Source organism: Scleropages formosus, chromosome 18, assembly GCF_900964775.1.
Source record: "Scleropages formosus chromosome 18, fSclFor1.1, whole genome shotgun sequence".
Classification (NCBI taxonomy): domain Eukaryota; kingdom Metazoa; phylum Chordata; class Actinopteri; order Osteoglossiformes; family Osteoglossidae; genus Scleropages; species Scleropages formosus.
In genome coordinates, this window is record NC_041823.1 from 18,492,323 (window position 1) to 18,511,407 (window position 19,085).

General features: G+C 39.7%; 1 protein-coding gene across 1 annotated transcript; it reads right to left on the reverse strand.

The window, feature by feature from the left end:
• Positions 1–347: 347 nt before the first annotated feature.
• On the reverse strand, positions 348–18,995 carry lmtk3 (lemur tyrosine kinase 3). The gene is made up of 16 exons (XM_018738397.2): positions 18,465–18,995; positions 15,854–15,987; positions 15,245–15,374; positions 15,015–15,088; positions 14,496–14,614; positions 13,865–13,952; positions 13,605–13,753; positions 13,386–13,470; positions 12,748–12,869; positions 12,048–12,197; positions 4,374–11,847; positions 4,022–4,179; positions 3,595–3,725; positions 2,820–3,157; positions 2,557–2,653; positions 348–1,990 (listed from the first exon to the last, which is right to left on the reverse strand). Exons 1-16 carry the CDS (start codon positions 18,550–18,552, stop codon positions 1,866–1,868), a joined length of 9,462 nt encoding a protein of 3,153 aa, XP_018593913.2. The 5' UTR covers positions 18,553–18,995; the 3' UTR covers positions 348–1,865.
• Between the last annotated feature and the right edge of the window lie 90 nt (positions 18,996–19,085).

A 19,085-nucleotide genomic window follows, 5' to 3' on the forward strand; every position in this document is an offset into this window, starting at 1 on the left:
AAAATCTGAAGCTACATATCACTGTTTAGTCTTATGCGATACACGTGGCTGGAACATAACATGACATGTCGTTAAAATTTGTGTCTTGCAATACTAATACCTGAATCACATTTCTATACGTGCATCGAGCATTTTTACCTCTTCTTCCTTACAGCTTTTTACTTTCTTAATTTTTTCTTCTATTTTGTCTTTCCTAGACTGAGAACCACATCAGCCTCATAGCAGACTAACTCCTATTTAATATAAAGAAAACTCTGAATTAAAGAGTAGAAGACAGTACAATTTATTGGCATAAAACAAATAAATGTTTCACACTCACAGTTCTTCATGTTATTCATCCCCTCAATTTTATACAGTAACTCATGAAAACCCTGGAATTGAACAGTACAAGTTTAAATTGATTTTGAAAACTTATTACTTAATACTATTTTTTTAGACATGGGCAGTTCAAAAGGTTGTAATAAATGAAAATCTTAAATAATAAGATCAACAATAAATAATAAGTAAACAATACACCATTATATGGTCAGATTAGCTCATTATCTTTAATTTTTTCTGTGCTGAGTTGCATTAATTTCCCTTAAATAAAGGTTACTAAGACAAAACCAACTTATACGTGTGAGCATTTTATAACAAACAATACAAAGCATTATATAGAAAGACATAAAATAAGACAGACTGTTACAGAATTTAATGGGCTTTGCAAAATATCTTGCTTTATTATTTGTTGGGAAGGAACAAATAAACCAAGAAAGATATTAATTAGTGTGTGCATAAAGTCCCAACTTGATTAAGTTACAAAGAACAACTAGCATAACAACATTAACCACTTTAAATCAAAGCAATAAATAAATGAATAAATAAATATGACTGAAATATTACCTTGTGAAACAAAAACAATGTATAAAAACAAATTTAAATAGCTTATATTAATCATTACATGCATCCTAAGAATTATTCTAAAATAAATTACGGTAAAATGATTTTGTACACACATGTAAAATTCACAACTTTTTCTTTTTTATACAAATGCTGAATGATATTTTCAAAGAGTTCCAATGGATTTCTTTCCAAGTTGTAGTACACATATACGGTTTACCTTTTTTTTACAACGTTATGAATCCAGCTTAATCTTATACATAAGCAGAAAATGATTACACAAAGTGCACCCCTTTATATAAGGGAGAGATACACAATAAAAGGAAACAGGGAGAATGAGAAAGTGGGCACATAAAAAACATTCCCACCAAATGGCAGTTAAACAATTTCAGATATGTTAACAGTGCTGTACTGATAAAACTGAACAGTAGAGTACTGCCATGTCTGGAGCCAGCAGCAGGTCAGAGGATTGCATACCTGACTTTATTTGCTCTCTTCACTGACCCATGACTTCCAGCTTCCACACATTGTGTGTGAGACATATCACAGTCTTGTATCAGTCATGTCCACAAAAGCGCTGTGTATTAATTAATATATTATGGGAATAAAAATGATGTAATTGCTCTTGATATGTAGCCTATGAGTGCTCTGATTTAAAAGGCTTAATTGTTAACTGTCAACTGAAAATATACAGAAAGTGGTAGTTTTGGTGTGTCTATTCTGAAATTAACTTGTAATAACAAGAACCTCAGGAGCTGTTTGGCCATGATAAATAACTTAGTTACAAGTCATGGTATTTGTATGATCAAAACAAATAAAACTAGGTGCTGAGCAACTGATTGTTTTAAAGGTAAAAATTTTGTCTCCATCTGGTGCTGGGCTTGAACAGTAGAGAAGTCCTGACAATCTGCAGCAAGCTAATGAAAAGTAACAAACAAGAGTTTTTTTCAAGTTCTCGGGACTTGAGGGAATATAGAAACAACACATCAGACTAAATGAGGGTCATGGGCAGGGCTGACAGTAAAGCGTGATGGAGTTACAGGATTAGCGCCTGGTGACCTGGGGGTGACTGACAGATCACCACTTCCTCTGGACTGCGAAACACTTGCTCCTGAGAAATAAATGTATAAATGCATTTAATGAAATTGCATTTAAACATAATTAATTGTTAAAAAAAAAAATCAGTAAATTAATATAATTTTTTAAAAAAACGAGTAAAGATACAAAAGGTTTGTTCAAATAATATTTGCATTAATAATACAGCACTAATATTAAGAGAATGATAAATATTTACTTTGATTATTTACACAGATCCTGTGTTAAAAATATACTCAGACTCTTTGGAAACACATAAAAATAAATATTTTCAAGTTAAAAATACAATCTTCAAAGACACACACCATCTTCCTCCCTTGCTTTCAACTGCTCGTCAAAATGCTTCTTTAAACGCAAAATCATGTCTAATTTTAGTGGTGAGATGAGCAGAAGACTCCAGCCAAGCATCTCTCATCTTTGTTAAAATAAATGGATAGGACATGTACAGCTAATTTTGAGCATAAGAATTTAAGTGACATAATGAAAAATAAATCTCTGAATGTTGAGCTTTCTTTTAATAAAGTTACAGAGATTATTAAACATTAAGATATGAAATTATATAACAAGTATCATTATACTTACCTAAAATCTCAGCCGATGAAGCACCACCTAACATGTCATGAGAAAGTGATGGACTGCTGGATTCAGAGCCAGTGCTGAGTTCATTGGTTGGAGTTTCCTGATTTTATAAACAAAATGAAGCAGAAAATCAGAAAAAAGGTTTATGATCCAAACAATGAACTTCAGAACCGGAAGAACCTTTCTAATGTACAAACTAAACTGGAAAAGGCAAACAAGCAGTTTGGGACAGGATGAACCTGAGTCAGTATGCACAATATACAAACCTGATCAAAAAGATAGACAGTGACATCATCAAAGAAAGAAACATTTCTTCCTCTTTCCCGGTCTCTTTCCATTGGTTCCCGTGGTGATTTTAGCAAGCTTCGCAAACCAACTCTCTTGTCAACATCTGTTTCTGTAATAACAATCATCCTCCCAGCCCCTTCATCTTCCTGCCCTTCATCTTCCTCATCATCTGGGTCACTTCCAGTCGATGCACCCCGTCTTCGTCCACTTTTATCTCTGTTTTCCCCCGTTTCCCAAAATCCTACCCTGGGATTTGGAGACAGGGGAAGAGAGAGTGCAAGTGGAGGCAGAGAGAGTGACAGACGGGCCAGCTTGGCTGTAAGAGAAGAAGCAGTAAAGGAGCAGATTGAAAGAGAAGTGCCATATTAACACAACTACATTTACATTACATTTACATTTATTTACATTTATTTATTTAGCAGACGCTTTTCTCCAAAGCAACTTCTAATGAACTCTATGTAGTGTTATGAGCCCACACACCACGGTGACTTACACTGCTAGAACTACAAAAGACAATGTTGATAATTCCAACAGCTAATGACATTAAAAATTGGAAAGAAAATTTAAGATTACGGTAAGAAAATACAGCTACATAACACTGTACTTCAACACTATTACATCACTATAACTTCATATAATGCAGACATTAATTTAGAAGGATCACGTAGTTTGTTGCCTAATGAACAATGAAAATCTGACAACACAACAGTCCCCCAGGAAAGATTTAGAAGCTACACATATACAAAAAAATACCTTTCATTGCTTGATTTGAAGCAGCGGAGGGGGTTGTGACTTCTTGTTCAGTCACACTTAATGGCCCACTCAAGGCCACTGTAGGCTCATTTATTGTCTCAGAACAGGTGGCTAACTGGGACTCATCCTTGCTATGAAGAGCAAAATAGAAATAAATTGATAAGTAAAGCACTAAATTTAGTAAGCTTTTTTCACTTCAATAAACTTCTTTCAGAACATATATATACACATATATATACATTTCTGTAGTCTTAATAACCATTAACTGAAGAAGACTCAGTGGAACAACAGGACTGAATATCAGTAAATTGCTTTTATTTTATTTATAAAACTATTTACTTTAATTTCATTAGATTGAATACAAAAAGCACGGTGGGTGAGCCCTACAGCAGAAATTCTTTTAATGCAATCGACCATTTTAACTTACTGAACACTGCCCTGACCGTCTTTTTCTCGTGCTTTGTCTTCTCCATTTATGGGATCACCCCATGGCCGAAGAATGACTGCTTCACTCACTGTGGCCCCACACAGTACATTCCTTTTCACATTCTCACTTAGAGAATACTGCAATCGCTCTTCACACACCTGGAGGAAATTGGAACATTCCACCACAGTGGAAGAATAAGAGCCAGGAGCTACTAAGCATCTACAAAGTAAAGAATTCTACGATGCAAAAAAGTAAGTCCAAAGTTCCACGTTTAAAACTCAATATCCTTGTCTGATATTTACGATGTTTTTTTATTCTTTCAATATGGTAGATCAGAATAGGTTATGCGTACCTGCATCATTAAACCATTCTTCGTAGGAATCTTGGACAGTGGTCTTTGGCCCTTAACATTTTCAGCAGGATTAACTGGCGAACCTAATGTTGGACTCATTAGTTCACGTTTCTCAAGTTCAAGAGAATATTGGGCCATTGTGGAAGGATCAGAAACAATCTTCTGTGTGGCATTAGGTTGGTAATACAAACTTGATCTTAAAAACTCATCAGAACTTTCCGGTTTACTCGTGAAACTTTCAGGGACTCCTTCTGTTTCTCTTCTGAGTTCTAATCCGTTATCCCCTTCCAAAGAACTAGTTCTGCATTTTGTTGTCTCTATGTCAAGACAGTCCCTGGATTGTTGCACTGGAGCCTTCTTGAGGGATTCCAATATTTCAAAATTTCCCAAAAAGAAGTCACCAAGAGTATCTTCATCACCAGAAATACAACAAAGCTGCTCCAGTTTCTCAAAGTCTTCCAATGGCTCTTCATCCAAGTCTTTCCATTCAGATATCAACAACTCCGGGACAGAGCTGAGTGAGCACCGAGAGAAGGACTGGAAGGATATTTTCTGTGAAGGGCTTTTTTCATTATCCTGTCCAACTTGACAGGGAAACTGATGTACTTCTTGTCTTAATGTGGACTCCATATTTGTTGTGGTTTCCTTGCTAGGACCAAAAATTAATTCTTGAGGCAGTTTACACTGTTCAAGGTTTACAGTGGAAGAATCAGCAAGATTCACTTCAGCCTTGTGTTCTGATACGACATCAATAGGAGATGATTCGCCTACATTAGAACTGGAACAAATAATCTGTGAACTTTTCTTTATATCCATTAAAGGTTTCTTACTATCACATTTAATTCTAAATTCTTCCTGGACCTCAGCAACAGGTCTTGGTTGAGAAATTACTTCAGTTTGTAGTTGATCGAGATGTTTGTTACCAAGGTCCTTGATGTTTATGCAATGAGATATGACAGAAGTATTGTTTGAGCTTTGGGATGTATCTGACTGAAGTACAGTTTGGTTTTTGGTAAGTAAATGTAACTGATCACTGCACTTTGTTTTCTTCAGTGACTGAGGATCAGAAAACAACCCTGGAACTGTGCCATTATCTACTGCTAGGGCCCCTTGGTTGAGGTCATTTGGAAAACTTGGAGAATTTATAGGGTGAATTGCAATGGATTCATTCTCTATTGTCTTCATGTGCAAAAAATCTTGGCATGTGAAATTACTGTCACTTTTATCTCTTTCAAAAGAACAGTCTCCCAAACATGAGACATTAGGTTGTAAAGAATACTCAAAACAATTAGGCTGATTTGTGTCTATTTTCTCTGTCACAAGCTGTTCTTTGAGTTCTAAGCATCTATTGTCTTTTCCACATGTCTCTGGTGTAGCCCTACCGCTCTTCAAAATGTTAAGGTTCTCCTTGACATCAATTTCTGAATCTTCATTTTTATCTGAGTGGGTCATGTGAAAGGACTCCTGGTTTAGTTTGCTTCCTATTTCCACAGTTCCTTCAGTAATCACATTAGTGAATAAGTCATTACAAATACTAATATTTTCAACTACATTATCTAATTCTTGAATTCTCTGTTTGATTAGTGGACATGTGTTAAAGTTTTGATTCTCTTCTGTAAGGCCTACCCCTTGATGATTTTGTAAGAGTAACTTCCTGTCAGTACTCCGTACTTCAAAACCTTTGTTTATGTCCAAGTGTCCATCAAACCCTGTATTCTTATGTTTGCATCCCCCCTGTTCAGGGTTTTCAAAATTCTCCACTTCTACAATTAGACATTTTTCTTTATCATCTTGTTCCCTAGAATCCATATCTGGATTTTCAACATTTTCCTCTTGTTGTATGTCCATATTTTCATAGCCAATTTCTTTAAGGCTTCCCATGAGCCTTATGTTTTGTTTTTGTAAAGACTGTGACACTTCATGTAAAGACTGGCCTTGTTTTTCATCATTAATTTCTTCTTCACAGCTTGCCAAAATAGCAGGATGAGGCTCACTCCCTGCAAACTCATCATTCTCTTCTGCTCCCCAGAATTCAGGTACCATGACATCCCGGTCTCTCTGAACCCAAACATCTCTGTTAACCCCTGAAAAAAGCTCTGTTACTAATTCAGACTCTGAATTTTTTGCTTCTGCTGAAGCCCACTGGTCATTTTCTGTAGGCCATAAATGCAAGTTTTCTTGCTGGAATCGAAAGCAATCTAATTCCCCTCTTACAGCTCCTCCTCTACTCTCTTCATCATCCTCACTGACATCCCATAGTTCCCTTTTCCCATTCAGGTTCAACTCTTTTGTCTCCCTATCTCCATTTTTATGGAAGTAGTTGTTTTCTGGGAGTTCATTTTGTGAATTTTTCTCTTCTTCTTCACTATGCCTGTCACTTCTTAGGTTTTCCTTAGTTGTGTAGAATAGTTCCCCAGCAGCCAACTGAACCTCAGTGTCTGATTTTGTTTTAGTTCTTTCATCATCACTATCCTCTGAGTAGCAAAGATTTCTTAGGCCCAACTCATTGGCATCAGTGTGCTGAATTTCTAATTCATGACTCTTTAGTCTTGCAGCCATTTCAGTACTTCCCTCTTCCCAGTAAGAATGGGTAAAATGGATCTTGGTTTCATTTTCATCCACTGTATAGCTAGGTTCCAGCACAGTATCCTTGGCTCCAGTGTCAGTAGTAGAAATATTATAGAATCTGCATAGTCTAGATTGTCTGTTCTCAGGATCACTACATGACAGCAACCCTTTCTCTCCATCTGTATTTCCAACATGATCTTCTTCCGTTACTGAATCTTTGTTATTTTTTTCAGCAAATTTCAAATGTGAATCACTATCTAACAGCTCTTTTGATTTTAATTGTCTTTCTTTCGCCTTGGAATGCATTTCAGCATCTGTGGTTTCTTCCAGACTCTCACTTTCAGCAAAAGTACTGGACAGTGATCCAAAATCTTTATTTACTGGATGCTGAGGCCTTATTTCCCCAGTCCGTTGTTGTAAAGTGGAATGAGTTTCATCAATATTTGGGAATGTTTTTAGTAATTCATTACCTAATGTTGAGAATAACTTAGCAATATATTCAGCATTGTCCTCACTTAGAGGTCTTGCAGATGGCAGTGCTTGGCTAAGTAACTTCAAATCTGCACTCTCAGCCATGTCAATGGTATCATTTATCTCACTGATTAATTCTTTCTTCTTGGTCTCTTCTTCAAAATTAACAAATCCTTTTAGATAGGTCAGTTCTTTCACACTGTACTCATCATTACCAGCACAGAAGTCTTCTTCCTTTTTAGTATTTTCATTACAAATATCTTGATTCCCAGTGCAGCTGCTTAGATTTTTCTTCTCTTTTTCAATTTGTAATGCTATTTTGTCATTTGAGCTAAATGTTCTATCTGCATCCTTCTTATATTTACTCTGGGTCTCTCCTTGTGTTTGAGCTTCCTCTTCTGTCTCTGCCTTCTCTTCTATATCCATTAGCAACCCCTTGTCTCCATTTCTGCTGCTACTAGGTCGAGGCATAATTATGCCATCTCCACCTCTCCTCACCATACCTTCCCCTTCCCAGTCACTGTCAGAGAAATAGGCAGAATCTCGGTAAGGAGTGTCAGTCCCCAGTGCTCTCCAGCTACTCCCTCCTCCACCTCCCCAGGAGTCCCCAGGTGTTAAGCAATCCAAAGAGCTTGATGTCAAAGGCGATATACCAGAATCTGTCGGGGTGTTTACAGAGAGTGACAGGTCAGAAACTGGATCCCAAACTAAAGGTAGTGGAGGCAGGGCTGTGCCTATGGTTCCCATGTGTGACAAAGAAAGACAGTCTTCTACTTTGGTGATCTCAAATTCTGTTTCAGAACAACTGTCATTCTGTACAATGTCTGAGGTATTCTCTGAATCTTTCTGTGACAGTAAAAACACTGCATTAATTGAAGAGAATGTTTCAGATTTTGCCCTCTTTGAATCAGCTATAGAAACTTCTCTTTTTTCCTCCAAGCACATATCCCGTTCTAAAACGTCACCTGCAATGGATGTATTCATATCTGGTGAATTTGAGTCTTGTGAGAGAAACCTTGCTTCATTCAGAATGTCAGGAACTTTTGATTTCAAGCTAATTTTAGAGATGTCCACATGAGGTGGGGAACTTTCAGATGCTGTCTCTTTGTAATCAATCTGACCAATTTTCATTATATCTGTGCTTAAGTTATGTAATGGTGAAATGTTCAGATTTTTTTCGTGTGGTTTACTGACAGAACCTTCAGTGTCTTCTACTATTACTTCACTGCACCTCTGTCCTAAATTCACTTTATCAGCATTATCCGTTGCTACTGTGAAGGGATATGGATGGGAATCCGCGTCATTTGTCATGGTCTTTGAGTGTGCTAATTTTTCACTAACACCTTGAGACAAGGACTGGACTGATAGCTCTGATATCTGTTGAGATTTCAATTCTCCGCTTGCAGAGGAAGAAAAAATTGGACTGTTTACAGACACCACCTCTGTTTGCTGACTTGGACTGAACTCCAGAATGGTCGCTGTTTCTCTTTCATCTGACTCCACAGGAGTGGTTTCACTATGTGACAAAAAATCTTTAACGCCAGGACTCATATGTTCAAGAAGAAGCCCATTCTTTGGCATTATTTCTGAGAATACAAAATCATCTGGATGAGACTGTAAACTAGATTGCGGGTGAATTTCAAGATTAGTCTGAGGTTGAGTTTTATTATGGGACTCTATATTAGATGTGCTACTAACTTGCAAATCTCCAGAAAGAAAATTCTCAGGAGCTTTTTTAGGAGTAGAACTGGATGGTTCTGTGTTGGGGGTTTCCACTTGCACTTTGTCCGATCCTATCTGCAATACTGGGATTTCAGGGCGTACAGTAACTTTAATCTCAGATCTTTTTGAAGGCTTTGTTACTTGAGCATAAATGGCTTCAGTATTGTTTTCAAGTCCTTGGTCTGCAGTATTTTTTGACATTTCCACTTTATATGTAATTGTTTGTGAAGAACCAGGAACTATACATATTGTTTCATATTCAGGTGAAGTTGGCGTAAGCACCCCAGGAGATAAGTCTTTTTCAAGGGACACACAGGCAGATCCACTTTTTTTTGTCATGATCTCTGTAAGAAAGGTTTCTGCTGATTGAATATCTTTTGGGAAAGTCTCTCTGTTCAACTCTTTGTTTTGGGGCTGCATGTCTAGTCTTTCTGAAGTTATTTCAGAGACCAAAGACCGAGACCGTTTCATTCCTCTGAAATAGGCTTCCTTTCCTTCTGGATAGTTAGGAAGGTTATTCGGACTTGGCACAGGATGTGATTTTGAAGCCCAGTGAGATTGCATGACCTGGCAAGAGTCTTCTTCTACATCTATACTGGGTTCTTCTATCTTTCCTGTGTCAATTTCAGTAAGAAACAGCTCTCTCTGAAAAGATCCCTTTCTGACAACATAACCTATTACTGTTTGTTTCTCTTCAGGACCCTTTGCTTGTCCTGCAGAACCCAACTCTGTTACCAAAGACTGAGAGCGACGTATCCCTCTTGGGGGAAGAAGAAAGTCCTCTGTTGTGTTACTCTCTGTTTGGGCTGCACTTTTCAGACCATTTTCCAAGTCCCATGAAGTTTCTTCAAATTTTGTTGTTGTAGATTCGGTAACATTAGAAATCTCTGTTAGAAACAAGTGCATAGGGGATTTTCTGGTGGTTGATGATCCATCCTTCAGTAACTCAGCATCTTCTTGCCAAATGGCTGGAAGAATGGTGGCAAGGCGGGATTGGGTTCTCTTCATTCCTCTGGAAAAAAGTTCTGCAGCTGCAGGGTCTATATCAGCTGGCAGGCTTATACGATGAACAGCAGTACCACAGCGCATTTTATTTGGTGATGAAAATGGTGAATCATCCTCATCGGAGTATGTTGGGCTAGAGCAACATTCTCTTTCAATTTTGGGAATCATGGACTGAGAGCGTGTGATTCTTGGATAAAATGAGTCTTGATGAGGAGACACTGTATCAACTGAGTGTGAATCTTTTATATTCTTAGAATTAATCAAAGACTGTGAACGTCTCATACTCATGAAAGGTTTACTGTCGTTATAATCACACGATAATGGGTCTCTTCGCGCATCACTTGTGGATTTGTTTATACGACTAGAATAAGCATCTCCAGAAACACTGTGTCTATGACCTCTGGGAATTTTGTAATGCATAGGGAGAGGGGGTGGCTGAGAACGCGGTGGTAGGCATAGAGGATGGCTACCAGAGGAAGTGGGAATAGAGGGAGAAAGGGAGGGTGAAGGCGGTAGAGTCTGGTGGAGGCGATGAAATCCTAAATGGTCAAAATGACCCTTTGAAACAGTGCAGTTTCCCATCAATTCTGGGTCAACATATTCTCCCTTGCCAGTAGGAAAGGACGAGCTGGAAAAGTGGGCTGATCCAACAGCTCTGTGATATCCAAGAGGTGGGGCTGGGAGCGGGCGGGTGTGAAGGTGATTTGCGGATGACATCGATACCGAACGTTGCTTAGGGAGTTGGACAGTTGGAGGTGAGATGGTCAGAGATGATCTGGAGATTATGTCTTTTCGATCTGCCTCTGTTTCTTCCCCTCTTTCCCCAACATCCACCACAGTAAAGTCTGTAACCCTGTGGCAAGTCTCTTTACTGTGTTCCACCAATCCAGTGTTAGGTAGCAGAATGTTTACTTCACTAGATGTCACAGTCAACTTGTCTCCTTTTTCAAAGTCATCCTGTGGGCTGTATTCATCCTTTTCCTTTCTTTTGGCACTACTTCGAATTTCCACAAGTTCCAGATCCCCAGGGCACACTGAATCTGCTCTCACAACATGGTGACCTTTTGATCCAGAAAAAGAGTGTGCCTTTCCTTTAAGAGTGGGTGATTTATCCTGTGGAGTATGTTCTTCCAAGCGAATATAGTATTCACTAGCTAAGGAAGGGCTGCGAGCGCTAATAACTGGGACAACAGTAGGTGTATCCAAGGAATGTCTATGAGCAGTGTTAACTGTTGGGATAGGCTGTGGTGGAGGAAGGGGTTTATAACCTCGTCTTCCATGGGCTTTCTCCCAGAAATATTCAAAGTTTAAACCTTTGCTGGTTTCTGTCACTGTTAGTATGTCATCAAGTTCAGATGACGAAGGTGTGATTGTATTTCCAACCGGGTCTAAAAGAGGAAATGAGTTGCCATTTGCACCTCTGAAACTTTCCTCCTCCCTCTCTCTCTCTCTGTGTCGCTCATTCACTACTGCTTGGAATGCTGGAGGACGAAGAGAGTCCCATCTCCTCTCAAAGGACTCTTCACTCTCACCCCTTCTTGATCTCCCCCTAGCTTCTTCATCCTCTTCCTCATCTTCATCTTCTCCTCCCACACTCCTCCGACTCATTCCTCTTTCTGCTGCAAGCAAAGATGAGAGGAGAAGGAATATGTCTGCCACAGAAGGGCGCTGAGATGGGGGGAGCCAGCAAGACTGCATGACCTCATACCTGTTTAAAGAGAAGGAATGAGAGGAAGAAAAAAACACAGACTTTAAGCAAAATCAAATTCAAGCCAACTGACTCAACATCAGGCAATAATTCAATTTTTAGTAAACAACAAAATAAAGCAAACTGTGATTCAAACTATGAGGATAGAAGCACAATGCCTTACAATGTATGCCATGTACAGAGACCTACCCAACACTTACCAATAGTCTGCATGAGTGAGTTTCAGTCTGGGCTGAGCCAAGGTTATCTGCCTTTCTCGAATCACAAATGTCAACACTTCTTCATCACTCAGGTGTCTGTGAGGCTGTGAACCAAATTCAAACAGCTCCCATATGACCACGCCGAGCGACCTATACAAAGTGAGATGTAGAAAAAGGTAAGGTTATGAATTTTGATAATGATACTTTGAGGAAACTCATTACCAAAGAGTTATACATATTACCCAATTTGACAGTGAGAGGTATGCCTATGATGAGAATGACTGAAGAGAGGAAAGCATAATTCTGTGGTGGGTACTTGATAATATGTTCAACAAAAAACCACTACTGACAAACAGAAAATAAATTACACCATTTAGGTTACAAAGATTTACACTCAGGTACACCGATTCTCTCTCACCTCCTTAAAAAACTAGAACCAATCACACCATGTGAGAAAAGGCTAACAAGCTTCCACTTAAGTGTGACCGCTGGGATGATGAGTACCAGTCGCCCATGCATTATTCATCATCAGACCGTACATGTAAACTTAACTGAACCTTACTGACTCTGCCCCATCCCTGTCCCTCTTTTTCAGGAGACTAAAGAGGGACATTAAGTGTTCTCATATAAAACACAGACAAGATCATTCTAAATATGTACCGCAGCATATTCTTTTTCTCCTAAAAGATCATGTCCTTACCACACATTGCTGGTTTTAGTCTGATCAGTGACAATTAGCCCTCCATGATATTCTTCTAACAGCTCAGGAGCAATCCAGCGCAAAGGGATCCATAACTTGTCTGGTGTAAGGTAATAATCCTCCTATAAAAAGCAGCATAGTGCAGACAATACACATAAAAAGATAGGCAAAGGTATTCCAAATATATAGAGACATATATATTTATATTCCATATGAAACCATATACAGTTAACTCCAGAATTATTTGCTTCTATAATGAAAATGACAAAAAATGCATATATAAAATGAACAACATACGTAATGGATGGTATTTTGGGCGCAAACGTTTGGGGAAGCCAAATACTTCACAACATGTTTTCAAACACAGACAATTTTCTTGAGCAGTGCAATGCATGGGTTATACTGTATGTATGCCCCTAAACATTATTTAGAAATAAAACTTTGTATTTGAAAAAATATGTTGTTCATTTTATATATTAACTTTTACTAACTTTCATGAAGGGTGCCCAGAATTCTGGAGTTGACTATATACACTACAAATGAAACTCAAAACTCTCTACAGATGTATAGTACTGTAGATGCGAAGTATAAGTAACATAGTCAGTGGCCTGTTGACTAACAAAACACAGTTTAAGTACCTTGTAGTGGTTGTGAGACAAACCATAGTCCCCTATTCTGACAGTCAGATCTGATGTGAGAAGACAGTTCCTCAGAGCCAAATCACTGAAAACACAACACAAGCACGTACTTCATTCTGATCACACTAAGCAAAATGTTAATATCTTTATGATGTTACCCTACAGAGAGAAATTAGGACAAAACCAGTTTTTTTGCAAATAACTATGGCTCATACTGACCTGTGAATGTAATTATTTTCATGAAGGTGCAACAGCCCAGAAGTGATTTCCAGTGCCATACGTTGCAAAGTCAGAAGGTCCCTGGTTAAAAGGTCAGGGGTCATGCCATCTGATTTCCTCTGAGCTCTTAAATACCTCTTTAGATCACCCTGAAACAAACCCAAAGAACATCAGTATCACCAAGTGTAATGATGCATCTCATTGCAGTCTCTGGAAGGAAGTCTTTCTCAGGTAATATGAGCAGTGCTTTAGACCCCTACCAGCTGACAAAACTCCATGACCAGCAGGAATGGTATGGTCTCACTACACTGGCCTAAACACTGGAGGATGTTGGGATGTTGTAGGCTTCTGAAAACAAGAAGACAGAGCACACAGGGCAGGCCCATGCAACTCAGCATAAGCAGTGAAAGAGCAGGAGAGAGAAGACCAACAAGCCACTGCAAATGTAATTATAATCCTAGGCAAGCAGAAAATATAGGTCAGCAGAGCTGCTTTCAAGAACTGAACTCATTTTACTTTAAGAAAACTGCTGTTATGCATGATTCCTTAATTATTTTTTTCTTTTTTTAAAGAGTCTAAACAACAAATTGTCATATTTTTGAATATTTAAAGTCTCAATTGTAAAAAAAAAACAAATTGGCTTAGTCCTTTTGCATAATTATGTGTTTAATAAGGTTTAAACTGCACAAAATACCCAAGTCCTACATGTTAACCTTATTAGCCCTTTACTGCCAATATGAAATTGTTTTTCTAAAGGTAACAGAAAAAATCTTGCTTTCATTATCCTTTTCAATGACAATTTCATTAACCTTTTCAATAACAACAAAATGAGTTGTGGCTGAAACTCATGGAAACAAAATGGTTTCTGTACTCTGTACTACTTTCTCTGACCTGTATGGCTCCGATTCAGCCAAGAACTTCCTCTGCTCCAGTGGGCTGGCGCTAACCCGCAGCTCCTTCACAACAGCTTGGGAGGAGTTGGAGTCACATAAGACCTCTGCCAGGATAACCTGGGAGCAGGAATGAGAGAATAAGACAATAAAGTTTTCCAAAAACTACTGCTGAAGAAACAGGACACGGAATATCTAAATGGAACCTGTGACCCTTATAAAACACAAATTCAAGGGCATGGAAATAAATTGTAGCAGGTAAATCACAGCGGGTACCATAGTGGGGCAGTAGGTAACTTAGTGGTTACAGCTGTTGTCTTATAAGGGGATAGTCAAGGGTTCAATTACTGTCTCCTCCCATAGCACCCTTACGGCAAGTATTCACCTTGAATTGCTATAGTAAAAAATTACCCAGCTGAGTCAATCACTAAGCAGCTTAGAATTATACGTCAGAGACACTTTGGAGGAAAACATCAGCTAAATAATAAAAATTAACCATTAAAAAGTGTATGTTACTCACCTTTCCAAACCACCCATTTCCAATCTCCTGAAGATAGTTGAGAGTGTGCCTTCGGAAGCACTGAGAATCAGAGTCTTAAAATCACACACAAAGGGAAAATGTGAAATGGTTATAGACACATCTGATAATTTCATAACTGATAACTGGTAAAAACAACTAATAAACTGCAAATTTATAACAGCTACAACCACAGGACCGTAAAGACTTTGTACCCAGATTATCTGCTATACCTGGGAATAAAGCCCGGTCTCGAAGGGGTAATGTGTAGACCTCAGGAAGAGAGGGGCAAGAGGACAGACTGTCTTCTGGGGGTGGACTAGAAGCCACCGAACATTCTTCCCCATCAGCATTGTCAAACTCCTGTTCAAGAGGAAAGGGGAGACCAAATAATCAACTGGTACTTGTGCTGCAGTCAAAGAGAAAGCACTGTTAAACAGAAACTCTTTATATATACTATAATGAAACAGAAGTTCATTTTTATAAGCTGCACTCATATCTAGTCCTACATTAGCCCATTTAGAATAATTTAAGTACACTTGGAAGAAGTTAAATACATTTAACAATATTAATAATCTGTATTCTTTTTTGCTAAACTGTGTGTGTGTATATCTGAAATAGTTTTATGCAGCTGCTTGTGTGATGAACGCCGGTGCATGTTGTAAAGGAAGGAAAGTAACTGTACTTAAGAATCACACACCTGCAACTAAGTCTCTTTCTCCTTGTTTCGTCCTAAAACGGCAAACTTTTATACATTTACAGATTTAAATCTGTGCATATGTGTACAAATGTACTTGGATAATAAGACAGTCCTAACATACGCAGTATTATACAGCACTCACGTTGAATCCGACTCCCCCTCTTTTGCAGCAAAGACAGGCGAGCAGAAGAAGAACAAAGGAAACAAGTCCTGAACACGAGATGAGAATGACGACGTAGGGTGGAGGAGAGAGAGTGGAGGTCCTGGATGGAGAGACTGAGACAGAAAAGGAAAGGGTACAACAGTTAGTACAGCTCATCCACTCTATCAATAAGTTTGGAAAACTCTGGATTTGCCTTTTGTAAGTGAAAAGGAGAGTTTAGGAAATTATACATATTCCAAGGAAAATGTATTATTATTGAGTTTGGTCAGAGGAAGCCATTGGAAGGGAGTTAGGATTCTGGCGTTACACTGCACGTAATTTTCATAAGGGACAACCAAACAAACGACTCTCACTGGAAACTTAGAGGAGAAGACATAAAGAAAAGTTTAATGGCAGAAACCTTCCTCTTACTAGAGAACAAAGGTTTGCAGGATTCACTGGATGCTGTGTTTGGTAGCAGTGACTCTACTTAGGAAAGGGGGTAGGGAGAAATATCATAGAGGATATTCCTTGTGAGAAACGAGGTAGAAAAGAAGGGTAAGTAGGAGCTGGAGTACTTATTTAGGATTTCTAATGGGAAGGGTTGGAGTAGTTTTAATAATTCTTTATACTGGGGAGGTACTAGGTGAGGAGGAAGGGTTGGGGCATTTTTAATATTGTACCTCAAACTGGTCGATTTTGTGGAGCGAACCATCTGTGAAAAAGAGAAGGGGGAGGGAGGGTGGTTAAAAAGCCCTTTGGTCAAGCTAATTATTTATTACTATTATTTTGACCGTAAAAACCACAATCCAAAACAGTCAGCGGAGTCTCTCCGCTGCGCTGTTCTTCTGCAATTTTTTTTCATTCAAATTCAGCAAATGTGCCGAAAAGCGTTTACACAGCTGTAAAATATTTTCTCAGCCGTGGACTTTAAAATCATGGCTCCAGAGGCAAAACTTGACAGCATTTTCTCTTTGAACCCGTCACTGACAGTTACAAAGGCTTTTTCCTTTATTTGGTCTTTTGTTCTTCAGCCACCTTGGATTATCTGCATCCCGTTTCAGGTGTTACACTCAGGCCCACTTGAACGTTGGAGGGACATGTCCCTCTTGCCACCCTATGCCCTATTTTAACTGCCTCTAACAAATGTATTAATTCATTTTTGAGTTCATCCAAGTTCATTACCGAAACATTGTATACTTTAAACATACCGAAAATGTAAACAAAGAAATCCTATCAACCCGCCGCTCTGAATTTTACCTGTAACATACTTCATGCAGCATCGACGATGAACAAAACGAAACCACTGAACACATGCGGTTGCCACACTAAAGCACCGTTTTATTCAGTCGGCCGTTACTGAACGGACATGTTCAGCACATTCGACATCAGGTACAATAGTGACTGCTCTACAGTAGGATATTTGCCATCACTTCTGCTACACTTGATTGTTTGTTTGTTTATTTGCATCCTGTTAGCACTCCTGTGCACTAGTCTAATTTTCCAGGGTAGGCTGGGAATATCTGCTTACAAAAGACTGATTATTTTAGCGGGACTCTCACTCTGGTTGTGTAAACAGAGTCAAATGGAGAACAACGGAGAAAACAGTATTATCTTGGACTGTGGCTGCACAAAAAAAAAAAAAAAAACACACACGTTTAAGCGTTACGGTTTTTACACAACAAGTATAAGTGTGTGCATGGCCCGTTTTTGCTGTGAATTCGGCACAGTAAATAAGGTGAAAACACGGAGCGGGCTGACCGCACACGAAGCGAAGACGACAATGACGGCTTTTATTCCCCCCCTTGGCGGGAACAGCGCGCGCTCATCCCGGCCGCAGACGGTCCACAGACAGAGAGACAAACGGCGCGGCCTGGCGCGACCACGGTTCCACGGACGACCAGCATTTCACACTCACACACACAGACACACACACACACAGCGAGCGAGTCCCGGCTGCAGCGAAATGAACGCGATGTGATGATAATGGTGCAGCCTGGACTGATCGTGTAAACAACCCTGGAAAAAACAACAGCACGTCTTATTGTCACTTATTTCCACATAATATCATATGTACCAAGACTAGGGCAGCTACCTGATGCGAATTCCAATAAAACACACACGAAAGCAAGACTGGAGCGTGTCTAATTCCCAAATATTTATTTTTATCGCATTTCAGGTTATCGCTGACCGCCGTAGCTGCTGGCAACGACGCCGTGTGCGTGTTTGAAAATTACGAGCCGTTTTCATTTACACATAAAAGAAAAGAAAAGAAGAAAATGAGCAGCAGCGCGGTGGTGTGCCGAAGCAAGCCTCGTGTATTGTTGACCTTTATCGAGTTTGTTTGTGTGTGCAGCACGGTTATTACACCTGAATGTTCATTTCCACTGATTGCCCCACCGTCCCCATCATTGTGATTGTCACCGCTGTGACAATTCATTTAAAGAGGCCGCCCGCGCGGATACCGTGTTTTCATCGATGTGTGTTCTTATTTCCGCGGTGGTTTCGTACTGCTCCCATACTCACCGTGCTGCGTCCATTCCCCCGTGTTCCCCGTTTATCCCTCCATCCCTCCCTCCATCATGCCGCTCCATCCAGCGACTCGGCTCACCTTCTCGCTGCGGGGCTCCCAGCGCTCTCTCCGGGTTGAAGTACGACATCATCCCCGCCAACACTATCACCCAGCACTGTCGTCGCATAGTCGCGGGGTCCACGGCACGACCATTCGAGCGACAACTGCGACCTTACCCCCCGCGTCTTCCACTGCTTGCCCCTCGCTATGTGCCCCCACTAGCGATAAGCGTCTCCTTGTTGTGCTGTTTTGCTTCCCCTCCTCCGCCCGCTGCTCTTTAATCCGCAGTTACACACGGCGCCAGTGAGAGGGACACGGACGCGGGGATGCTCTATTGTGTAGTGGCGGTCCGGCGCTTACGAGCAAAACATCACCTCTCCCGAAGATGAAACATTAGGCTGAGACGATAAGCGCATTTAAAAATAAACACAACGACCTCCCACTATCGATTTTTTTTTTTACATCATCTATTTTGCCGTTTCCGTTCTGCTCGCATCACTCCTGTCTTTCTCCTCACGCGGACGGCACGCAGAACGCGACCAGGCGCATATTACCGTGTCCCGTTATGCGCGTTCGTTCGTCCGTCTGTCCGTCCGTCCGCGCCTTGCTTTTTTCAGCCCCTCTTCTCTCTTATGGCTCATAGTACTTGTTTCCATCACT

What these genes read in the sequence shown, in the direction of transcription:
- lmtk3 (XM_018738397.2), bottom strand. Translation starts at nt 18,552, where the DNA reads ATGCGACGACAGTGCTGGGTGATAGTGTTGGCGGGGATGATGTCGTAC. An exon ending in GCTGAATCGGAGCCATACAG is followed by an intron (nt 13,953 to 14,495) that starts GTCAGAGAAAGT and finishes TCTTGTTTTCAG; the next exon opens with AAGCCTACAACATCCCAACA. An exon ending in TGTCTCACAACCACTACAAG is followed by an intron (nt 12,870 to 13,385) that starts GTACTTAAACTG and finishes TGCTTTTTATAG; the next exon opens with GAGGATTATTACCTTACACC.